Source organism: Geospiza fortis, unplaced genomic scaffold (assembly GCF_000277835.1).
Source record: "Geospiza fortis unplaced genomic scaffold, GeoFor_1.0 scaffold183, whole genome shotgun sequence".
Lineage (NCBI taxonomy): Eukaryota > Metazoa > Chordata > Aves > Passeriformes > Thraupidae > Geospiza > Geospiza fortis.
The window spans coordinates 758,327-769,892 of NW_005054447.1; the positions used below are offsets into that span (position 1 = coordinate 758,327).

The following is an 11,566-nucleotide window of genomic DNA, read 5'->3' on the forward strand; positions in this document are numbered from 1 at the left end:
CCCAAAACCAGCCCCCCAGCCAGCCCAAGGGCACAGTGGGATCAGGGACTGTGTCCTGGGGAGCACAGAGCCTTCACCCCGCTCAGGTGAGGTGCTGAGGGATGTCCTGCCCCCACAAGGCAGGGACGTGGGCACCCAGAGCTCTCCCCACACCTGAGAGCGTGAAGAACCTTCAGCACAGAGCCACCGCTCACCTCACGCTCGTATTCCTTCACTTTCAGGGCTTTTTCCTGCACTTTCTGGTCTGCTCTCTGCAGCTCCTCACGTAGCTGGGCCTCCTGGCTGCTCTGTGCCTCTGCCAGCTGGGCTTGCAGGCTGGCAATGACCTGTCAGGAAAGGCACCCACAGAGACTCCTCAGCCTTTGCACAGGATCCACCCCATGCCCTCCACAGGGCACGGCACGGCCAAACACTGAGCCAGACCAGAACCACAGCCAGGGAGGGGGAAAAAACTAATGCCACCCTCCCTGGCCACCTTTTACATTCAGCAATTGACATTCTGAGGACACCATCCTCACCTCGCGGTGCTTCTCCTCTGCTGCAGCCCTCAGCTGCTGGAGCTCCCTGGCAAACTGTTCTTCCAGCTCCTCTGCTGCCTACAGAAACACGAGCACAACAGTCTGCTGGGAAAGCTCTGCGTGTGGGGACGAGGTGCATTTGCAATGAAATCCTGTCCAAAAGCACCAAAAGGCACAGCAGTGACCCCCTCCCTCCAAACGGGGTCACTGCAAGCGCCTTCATTCCCTCTGTGCTTTCCCTCCAGGGGATCTCCATGAATCCCAGCCAAGCTGGGCTGGAGGGACTGGAACTGCCCCACCGAGGGCTGCCCAGGGCCCTGCAGGGCTGAAGCAGCAGCCAAAGAGGTGTTGGGAGCTGATGGAGGCTCAGTTCTGATCTGGTAACAGGGCTGGGGACACCCACCCTGATCCTTATCTTGTGATCCTTATCTCGTCTTCAATGCAGAGTGCCCATTGCAGTAACTGTTAGTTAATCACCACTGCAATAACAACTGGGGGAGCCCTGCTGCCCACCTCCCCGTGCCTCCAACAGCCCTGGCACCTGCCCTTGGTGCCCAAGAGAGCTGTCCCCAAACCCTGCAGGCGTGAGTCAATCCCACACCTGGCACTGCCCTGCCAGCCAGGACGGGCTCAGCCTGGCCCTGCCTGGCAATAAAGATCTCACCTTCTTCTTCTCCCTGCCCAACCTGTCCCTGAGCTGCCTCAGGAACTCCTCCTGCTCCTGCTCCAGCTCACTCATCTCCTTCTGCTGGGCCTCCTCTGCTGCCAGCCTCATTTCCTCCAGGGCAAGCTGCTGCTGCCTCTGCAGCCTCTCCTTCTCCAGCAGCTGCTGGGATTGCCACTCCTCCCTGAGCTGCTGCAGCCTGGCCTCCTGCTCTGCCCTGGTGGGTGTGGAACAGAGCACACACATGGCATCCAGCACTGGAGGGGGCCCAGAGCTCATCCCTGCTGGGTTTGTGCCCAGCCCTCCCCTCCCAAACCAGCCCTGCACAGCCCAGGAGGGGCAGCAGAACCTCCCACCTCATCCTCTGCTCCTCTGCATCCACCTCTGAGGCCATTTGGGCTCGCAGCCTCTCCAGTCTCTTGGCTTTTTCCTCTCTGAGCAGCAACTCTTCCTCTTCCTGCTCAGACTTTGCTAAATCTTCTTCTGGAGCGCTGACAGAAAAGAAAACCAAAGGAAATGGGTTCAGTATGTCCCAGCCCAGTGTGCAAGGGCTGCAGCTCAGCTGGGGTGACACATTCATCTCCCCCACGCCTGCAGGACCTGGAGATGCACAGGAGATGCAGCCCCAGCACCAACCCTGAGCAGTGTGGGTTTAAAACTTGCTATATCACCATAGTTTTGGGGGTTTTGTTCTTTTTTCTTTGCAGGTAAGTGAAATCCACTCTCATTAAATGGATGCAGGCTCCCAGGCAAGGTACCTGGATGCATTAGCACATCTGGAAGCTCCACATTTCCATCTTATACCTTTTGCTACACATTTTTTTCCCCTTCAGGTGCCATTTCTGCATCGTCCTTCACACCCAGACTGCATCCCCACGATTTCCACGTCGACATGCTGATTCTGGCTGCTCAGAACATGAGCATCAAGCCAGCAAGACAACAGAGAAACCTCAAGAGCAGAGTTCCCCAGGGAAAGGACACAGCTCCCAGTGCTGCCCCAGCCCTGCCCTCAGACCCTGCTCTCCCACAGCCATCCCTGCCCTGTTGTAGGAGCCTCGTGGGGAAGGCCCTGTGTAGAACAGCCCCTGGCAGAGCTGCATCCAGCTCCTCTGGGGTAACCTCACCTCTGATGCTCCCATTTACCCAGGATGTGAGCAGCTGCCAGGTGGGAGAGCTCCAGCACTGAGCTGGGACCTCCTCCCAGGTTAAGCAGAAGCCACAGCTCTGGCTGTGAGTGTGTGACCACAGCTCAGCCTGCAGGATGCCCTCCTGCCCCTCTGCCAGGGCGCCAGGGCCCTTTCCTGAGCTGGGTGTGCAGATCCTCGCACACAGAGCCGCCTGTGCCAATGCCTGTGCTTCCTCCTCCTCCTCCTCCTCCTCCTCCTGAGAGCCCTGATCTTGCTCCTTCCCCAGCTCTGCCCCACTCCCAGCAGCACTGAAATCCCACCCTGGAAAGGCTTGCAGGACATGGAGTGAAAAAGGAAAGTACCTGAGGGGCTTTTCTTTTTGCTGATGAAGCTCTTCAGCTTCCTCCTCCTCCTCCTGCTGCCTCATCTCCTCCTGGAATCGCTGGATTTTCTCCTCCTTTGCTTGAAATAAATGTATTTCCTCTTGCTCCAGCTCCGTCTCCACCTCCCTGACTATTTCCTCCAGGGATTCATCGTGAGGCTGGCTCAAGGACTGCTCCCTTTCCTTCTCAGGTTGCCTACCAAAGACAAAAAGCTCCTTTGGCAAAAGGGTGACAGAAAACAGAGAAACATAAAAGGAACAGCAACCTCCTCCACAGAGCATCGAGTCCAAAGCAACAGTCTCAGAGCCACCTACTCCAAAAGCTTCCCTGCTGACCTCAGGGGGCTCCTGAGGATCACTGGTGGTCCAGAGAATCTCCAGCTGATCAACTGAACCCAGCCCCAGCTGCACTCCAGGCCCAAATGACTCCGATTTTGGCCCACCAGAGCTCACCTTGTGAGGACAATAAAATCTGACCTGAGGAAAAGCCCTGGCCAGGCTGCCAGGCACAGGAGCAGATGCCATCAGTACCTGCTCCCAGCCCAGGGGTTGCTGCTTCTCATGGACCAGGTATTCCTCTGCAATTGCAGCCTAAAGTGTGCTGGGAATGTGCCAGCTCCAGGCAACAGAAAGCCCTCAGCACTCCAAAAATTCAAACCCAATCTGGTCCTAATTAAGTGTTTTTTCAGAGAGACAGCAGCAAAATTATAAGCTGAAGGGGAAGGAGGGGAAAACTGAGATTAGCCTAGGAAGAAAGATTTTTGTTCTTTGCTCGTGAAGGCTGGAGCAGGAGGGTCTCACCATGCTGAGACTGGCAGGGCAAGGCAGAGGGACTCCTGCCAGGAACCAGGGAAATAACAGCCCCAGCTTTTCAGCCTCCAGTCAGGAGAGAAAAGGTCATTTCTGCAGCCATTAGCACAAAGAGCAAGGCACAGCAAAGTGGTGGGGTTGGAACAGTCCCCCTTCATGGTGTCCCCCTTCCACCAGGTGTCCTTCACCAGGCTGCTCTGCAGAGCAATTCCACCTGCTCATCACCTCGTTCTCTGGCCCACTTTGTGCTGCACAGGAGCCCCAGCACACACACACACAGTTGCACAGCTCCTGGGAGAGCAGAGCTCCCTCCCCACCGCCCTGTCCCCAGAGACACTGCCTGATCTCTGCAGCTGCAGCTGTGTCACTGACGGGAATGCAGACTCAGCAGCTCGCATGCCCTGAGCTGCAGGTAGGAGCCCACACACACCAGCCTGGAGCAGCACACAACAGCAGCCTGGGCAGGGGCTCAGCTCTGACCCCACGGTTCCACTGCCCCCAAGGTGCCCAGTGGCTGTAAATGGGGTGAATTTGTGGGGTTTTGCCCTTTGTGCCCAGCCCAGCCTCACTCAGCAGGTTCAGTGTGGGTTTCTCAGGGAGGGAGAACGACACAGTGACACGTGCACGGGGAGGGCTTTCCCAAAGACAAAGCAGCAGCTCCCCTCATCCCAGGGAGCCTGAGCCACAGCCCCAGGGCTGAGTGCTGCCCTGGCCCTGCCCACCTGGCACTGTGGCAGGGGCACAGCTGCTGGGATGGGGACACGGCCCTGCTGTGCCCACCAACCCCAGCTGCAGCCACCCCAGGGGACAGGAGGACAGGAGACAGGAGGACAGGAGGACAGGAGGACAGGAGACAGGAGGACAGAAGGACAGGAGGACAGGAGGACAGGAGGACAGGAGGACACAAGGACAGGAGGACAGGAGACAGGAGGACAGGAGGATAGAAGGACAGGAGGACACAAGGACAGGAGGACAGGAGACAGGAGGACAGGAGGACAGGAGGACAGGAGGACAGGAGGACAGGAGGACAGAAGGCTGTCACAGCCACACACTGCCCCCAGGCACTGCCACCAAGCCCTTACACGTCCTGTGGGCCACGAAGCTCCTCAGGATCCACCAGGCTGTCCAGGGCTCCCTCCTGCTGCTGCACAGCCTCCTCCCCACGGGGAGTTTCCAACCCCCAGGGCTCCAGGCGTGTCTCAGCAGCACTGGGATCCCTCTCACTGGGCAGCACAAGAGAGGGGACACAAGATCAGGTGAGCTCAGGGGGCTGCTGCAGGTGGACAAGGTGTGCAGGTGACACAGGTGACACAGCCATGCCTGCCAACAGGACCTGCCTGGGGCTGCCAGAGCTGCAGGAAGCTCCACACCATTCCCAGCACCTCATTGTGGGCATTTTGGGCAGCTGAGGCTGTCATGGGCAGCAGCTCAGAGTGCTGGGGCCCTTCCCTGGGTTATCCCACTCTCTCCAGGCCCTTGGGGAGCGTGCCCAAGGTGTGCCAGCCCTGCAGCCATACTCACACTGCTGTCCCCATCACAGCTGGGCGTGTTGGCAGGCAGGCTGGTGTCAGAAGCACAGAGAGGAGAGGCAGGGCAAGCACGAGCAGCTCCACAGGCACACAGAGAGACAGAGAGAGGATGCTCACTGCGAAGCAGGAGCCAAGGGATAAGGAGACAATTCCTGCGGGCAGAACACGTTTCTGGAGACCCTCACACCAACAGCTCCTCCAGGAACAAGGCTGCAAATCCCACAGAGCACTCATTAGGATGGACTGCAGCTTCTGCTCACGGGCCTTCCTGGCACAGGCAGCAGCCCCTTGGTCCCCAGTGCCCTGGAGAAGGTGTGACTGCTGGAGGCCAAGGGCTCTGACAGCTCTCATCTGAGAGCTTCAGCCACAGGCTCAGCCCAGCAGGACCGGCGAGGTGGCACCAGGCAGGGCCCAGGAGCCACATCTGCCCTGGTAACAGCCAGCACAGGGCATTACCAGCTCAGAGCACCCTGGCAAGGGCAGTGGGAGCTGTGGGGGAGGCACAGCTGGGGCAGCCCCAGGGAAAGGACAGGCTGGCACTGCCCCTGCCCAGCCAGCCAGAAGCTGCTGGGAAAGGGAGGAGGAGGCAGCAGGAGCAGAGAGATTCAGTGGGAAACCCTTGGGAGAGGCTGCAGCACAGGGGGAGCTGGGCAGGGCACACCTGGGCAGGTGCAGCACAGGGGGAGCTGGGCAGGGCACACCTGGGCAGGTGCAGCACAGGAGGAGCTGTGCAGGGCACACCTGGGAGAGGCTGCAGCACAGGGGGAGCTGTGCAGGGCACACCTGGGCAGGTGCAGCACAGGAGGAGCTGTGCAGGGCACACCTGGGCAGGTGCAGCACAGGGGGAGCTGTGCAGGGCACACCTGGGCAGGCTGCAGTGAGCACTGCAGCGAGGGCAGCAGGAGCTGGAGCTGCCCAGGCCTCCCTTGTGCCTCTGTTTGTACCATACCTCTCAGCAGCTTCTGTTCCCTTCCTTTGCTCTTCCTCCTCCACACTGGCCTTGCTTTGGTCTTTGTCCTCTTCTCCCAGCTCCTGCAGGTAAAAGCAAACAGGGTGGAGTTTGTGGCTCCCTCAGCATCAGAGACCTCAGAGGAGCCCTGCTGAAGGAATCAGCTGGGCCACGCGGCACCCACAGGCTGTTCCAGAATGTTGGATGTGCCAGGCTCCTCTCCTGAGGGTACCCAGGGGTCTCCAACCATCCCAGGAATCCTTCCAGAAGCACAAGGGGAGGCCTGGGAGCTTTCTCAGGATAAAAGATTAATTCCCTGCCAGCACCAAGAACTGGGGACACAGGTTTGGCTTTTCTTTCCTGAAGGTCATTTTACAATCCTGAATCCCCTGGAAAGCACAGGAGAGAAATCTCCTAAAATAGAAATGTCCCACACAGCCAGGGCTGTGGCAATGAAGCACAGGATGCATTGTCTGGGACCAAAAACCACAATCCTGCCTCCCACCTGGGCTCTGGGGCAGGGCGTGAGGGGCTGCACAGAGTCACCAGTCCAGGCATTTCTGACTCCAGGGTACCTCAGCAACCCAGCCCCCCTGGCAGCACACTGAGCATTCAGTTGGCTCATTTGTGGCATAGTAAATACCAGAAATATGAATAGAAAACATCTGAATGTGAAATAATCAGCTGCTCCTTCCCCTCGTGCCAGCTCCCTCTGTCCCTGCAGCAGGGACACCTGAGGAGGGCAAGGACTTCCCCCCTCACCTGTGAGCCCCAGGGGAAGCAGGGAGGGCCCACTCCCAGGTTTTTGGGGATCCCAGCAGGCGAGCCCAGCCCCTGGCACAGGGCTGTGCGTGGAGCAGGGCCAAGGCAGGGCGGAATTAACGCCGCAGTAATTAATGCAAATGTGCAGCAGAGCAAACGGCAGAAGGGTTCCCTGCAAGTGCTGTCACCTCCCATCACATCAGCCTGGGCAGGGCCCCCACCCAGCCCCTCCTGCCCCTGTGACTGATGGCTGCAATTCCCCAGAACCGAGGAGCTCAGCAAACGCCTCCTGGCTCCAAACGGGCCGGTCAGAGCAGCCTGGAACGGGCAGGAGCCAGAAAAACGGGGCAGGAATCATCCTGGAGAGAGGGGAACTGCTCTGAGCCCATGAACAGGGCTCCTGAGGGGGAACTGCTCCCAGGGAACTGCTCTGAGCCCCTGCACAGGGCTCCTGAAGGGGAACTGCTCCCAGGGAACTGCTCTGAGCCCCTGCACAGGGCTCCTGACTGGGATCTGCTCCCAGGGAAGCCCTCTGAGCCCTGGGGCTCCTGCTGCCCCTCTGCCCAGTCCCTCCCTTGGAACCACGGGCTGCAGGAGCCTCAGGACACGTTGGGAAGGTGAGGACAGCCCCCATCTGCAGGGAACGAGGGCAGATTTGAAGCCCTGCCTGTGGAATTGTCAGATCCTTGCCCCTCCTGCTGCCCCAGGATCCCTGCAGCCCCAGCAGCCCCAGCAGCTCAGTTTTCTGCCCAGCTGCATCCCCGCAGGACACTTCACACGCTCCAGACACAGAACCAGCTGTGTGAACACAGGGCTGACAGATCCCGGGCCACCTCCTCCCTGTGCACAGCCCAGACCCCGCGGGCCCAGCTCACACCAGCTCACACCACGCTGCAAGGCGCCAGCACTGAGCACCTGGCACAGCTCTGCCTTTCTCCTGAGGGTCTGGCACTGCCCAGGCTCCCCAGGGAATGGGCACAGAGCATTCTCACAGGGCACAGGGTGGGGTTTGGCTTGGATGGTGTTTGTGGGTTCCTTCCAGCTTGGGATATTGTATAGTTCCACAGTTCTGCATCTTGAACCTCCAGTCTGGGGAAGGGGAAAGGGAAAGGGGAAAGGAAGAGGGAAATGGGGAAAGGGGAAAGGGAAAGGGAAAGGGAAAGGGAAAGGGAAAGGGAAAGGGAAAGGGAAAGGGAAAGGGAAAGGGAAAGGGAAAGGGAAAGGGAAAGGGAAAGGGAAAGGGAAAGGGAAAGGGAAAGGGAAAGGGAAAGGGAAAGGGGAAAAGGGAAAAAGGGAAAGGGGAAGGAAAAGGAAAAGGGGAAAGGGGGAAGGAGCAGCTTCCCCTCTCCCAGGTCCAGCAGGACACATCCCACAGAGCCTCTGCCCCACCACAGCTCCTGCCAAAACACACCAACAAACCCCCTCCAATTCTGTGCTCACAGAGCTGCCAGAGGTGCCTTTCATTTTTATCTGTATTTTTTTGAACAGGATATTTTGCCCATGAATTCAAAGCAAGGCAAGCCCCTCTCAGGGAAGCAGGCACATTCCTCCAGCCCAGCCTCTGAGCAGAGACACAAAAGAGCAGCTGCAGTTCTGCAGGGAGCTCCATTTCACACCCAGCTCTCCCCAAGCAGGGCTGGAACAAACCCACCGTGGCTGCTCCCAGCAGCATTTGCATGCACAGAGCTGTGCAGGGAGGAGAGGCCCAGCACGGCAGGCGCGGGTTTTGTTTTCCCTTCACATCTGATTATGCTCATTATGAGGCACGAGAGGACAGGTGTGCTCTCCAGACACAGCCCTGCAGACAGGATCGCTCCTCTCTGCTGGACAGGTGGGATTTGCCACCCGGGGGCAAATCCAGAGCAGCTGATGTGCTCCCAGCCAGGGCAGGGCTGAGGAGCCCCAGCTGCATGCTGCAGCTACAGACACGGGCTGCGAGGGCTCCGGAGGAACGTGGGGCTGAGCAAAGCAGCTCAGAGCCATGCTGAGAGGGCAAGGATGGAGCAGAGATCACAGCAATCTGCAGGCAGAGCTGCCTGGGCAGTGCTGCATGCCAGGCTGACACAGCCATGTGCACACACGCTCACTCCATGTGCCACAGACCCGCTCAAAGGAGCCCCTTTCCCCCCTGCATTAAAGCAGGCAAGGCAACCAAATGCTTCAAAATAAGCTTCCCTCTACCAAAATCTGTCAGAGGGAGTTAACCTCCTTTTCTTCCCATTGATTCTATCGTGTTCTGCCACACAAATCCTTCCCATCTGCTTAGGAGAAAGAAAAGGACACAAAAGACACTGACAAAAGAAGAAAGGAGAACAGGCTCTGCTCCCTCCATTCCCCAGGAAAAGCCATTTATCTATTGGCTCTCCTGTTGGGGCAGGGACAGCACCCAGGGCAGCTGCCTGTGCACACCCCTCCAGCCACCTGTGCTCAGGGTTTGTGCTCCTTGTGTTCCTGCACAACAAACAATGCACAGCTGCTGCTGCTGGCACCCCTGGCACCTCACACCCCCAGCCCTGTTCGGCTCTGCAGGGCCTTCACTGACAGCACCACACCTCAGGGCTCCCCAGAGCCCCCCGATCCCCCACACAGCCCTGACCTGGCTCCTGGGGCTGTCCAGATCAGGGGACACGGTCCCCACACCCAGAACCTCCTGGGACAGCTGGCTCTTGGAGTCCAAGCCCTGAAAGAGAAAGCAGAAAGGATCAGCCTGTGATGGGCAAGCAGAGATGCTGACACCAATATCCCAGCACAGCTCAGAACCCCCCTCAGCACCCCAATGGCAGCAGCTCAGCAGCATTTCCCCTCCCTGGGGGAGCAGGGGACACCAGTGCCACTCTGGGAGGGCTCTGTCACCCCCAGTGCACCCTCCTGTGTCACCAACCTCAGGAGGGGGTGGCACAAGGAACACCCAAAGGGGACACTGTCACAGACACATTTTATGGAAAATCCTTTCCTTAGGATTTTTCCTCCTGAGAAGCTGAGAGGCCTCAGGAACAAAATGCAAACAATGGTTATCTGCTGCTGTGGAATGCAACAGGTGCATCTGTGATTGGTCTCATGTGGTTGTTTCTAATCAATGGCCAATCACAGTCCGGCTGTCCAGACTGTCTCGGTCAGTCACAAGCCTTTGGTTTTCATTCTTTTTCTATTCTTAGCCAGCCTTCTGATAGGTCCTCTCTTCTATTCTTTTAGTATAGCTTTAATATAATATATATCATAAAATAATAAATCAGCCTTCTGAAACATGGAGTGAGATCCTCATCTCTTCCCTCATCCTCAGACCCCTGTGAACACGGTCACAGGGCACATCTTCCCAGCCCCTTGGTGCTACTGCTGCACATTTCCAGGGATTTCTGTGCTCACAGCCAGCCCCCCCAGGTGTTCCCCCTTCGGGACAATCCCCCTGTGCAGCCCTGGGCCCTGCACACACGAGGCAGAGCCCCTGGCCACACAGGCTGGTGCCACACGGGCAATAATGACATTCCCTGCCATTTGCTGCCCCTGCTCCCACTGGCAGATGGCAGAGGCAGCTTCCTGCGGAGCTGCAGAGATGCTGATGGGCATCTCCCCCAGCCCAGGGCTGCTCTCCCCTCCAGGGTGGGGTGTCCAGCCAGGCACAGCCCGCTCAGCAAAGCTGCTGAGCCCCCCAAGCCCAACCCTTACATCGTTCTTTTCCTTTCTGCAATGACCCGAGCAGGCTCCCAGCTCTGTGTGACCCAGTTCTGCAGGGATATCACCTCACCCCAGCCCCAGGAGCCACGAGGGGCAGCGGGGCACTGCTGGGCTGTGCCACCACACCTGGGAGGGCACTGCAGAGGTGGGCACTGCACCGTGCCAGGGGAAGCTGATGCCCACCCCCAGGGAAAAAGGAGAAAAAGGAGGAAAAGGATAAAAAAAGGGAGTAAAAAAGGAGAAAAAAAGGAGAAAAGAAAGGGGGGAAAAAAAAGGAGAAAAAAAAAAGGAGAAAAAAAAGGAGAATAAAAGGAGAGGAAAAAAAGAGAAAAAAAGGAGGAAAAAAAAGGAGAAAAAAAGGAGAAAAAGGAGAAAAAAAAGGCGAAAAAAAAGGAGGAAAAAAAAGGAGAGAAAAGGAGAAAAAAAGAGGAAAAAAATGAGAAAAAAAAGGAGAAAAAGGAGTTTTTGGTGACTCACCAGAGGCTGAGGCACCTCATGGTCGGAGCTCTGGGAGCCTGGCAGGTCCTGCTCACAGCCACTGACCCCGGATGCCTTTGAAAGCTGAGAGGAAAAACCCATCACAGCCTGCACAGGTCCCAGCCCTGCAGCTTCACCTGGGCACTGCTGCTGCCAACACAAACCTGGCCTGTCCCAGGGAAGAAAAGGTGACTGGACATCATGGGGAACACAGCAAGGATGTGTGACCCACAGGACAAGGATGTGTGACCCACAGGACAAGGATGTGTGACCCACAGGACAAGCACAAAGCACCAGAAGGGCAAGGAGCTGCTCTTTGAACACCCCTGATACAAGGCACTTGCTTCCTCTCCATCTGCAAGGATCTCTGCAGCTCTCAGAGCTCCCAGCCCAGCACGCAGCACAGCACTGGAGCCACAAAAGCACTTTAAAATTCCACTTTGCTGTGCCTAAGTGCAGCGAGGGCCCCTGCATGGCCAGCCATTTGCAGCTGCTCGATGGGAGCACCCTGTGGCCCTGCTGACCTCGGCAGAACAGCTCAGGTGCACAGAGCACAGAGATGAGCCTGGGAAAGCAGCACCCGCAGCTCTTCAGGGCACGGAGCGTTTTCCAGGCTCAGATTTGCAGTTCATCATTTCTTACAGACATAACGCATCAGTGAACTCGAGAAATGATC

General features: G+C 57.7%; 1 protein-coding gene across 1 annotated transcript in view; it reads right to left on the minus strand.

The window, feature by feature from the left end:
- Positions 1-11,566, minus strand: part of CEP164 (centrosomal protein 164) — a 28,337-nt gene that overhangs the window by 9,047 nt on the left and 7,724 nt on the right. The window contains exons 7-14 of the mRNA XM_031062406.1: positions 10,891-10,974; positions 9,338-9,421; positions 5,980-6,062; positions 2,672-2,887; positions 1,539-1,673; positions 1,183-1,399; positions 519-596; positions 195-326 (exon numbers count right to left, since the gene is read on the minus strand). Coding sequence (XP_030918266.1) covers positions 195-326; positions 519-596; positions 1,183-1,399; positions 1,539-1,673; positions 2,672-2,887; positions 5,980-6,062; positions 9,338-9,421; positions 10,891-10,974 — 1,029 coding nt within the window. The remainder of the gene's footprint in view (positions 1-194; positions 327-518; positions 597-1,182; positions 1,400-1,538; positions 1,674-2,671; positions 2,888-5,979; positions 6,063-9,337; positions 9,422-10,890; positions 10,975-11,566) is intronic.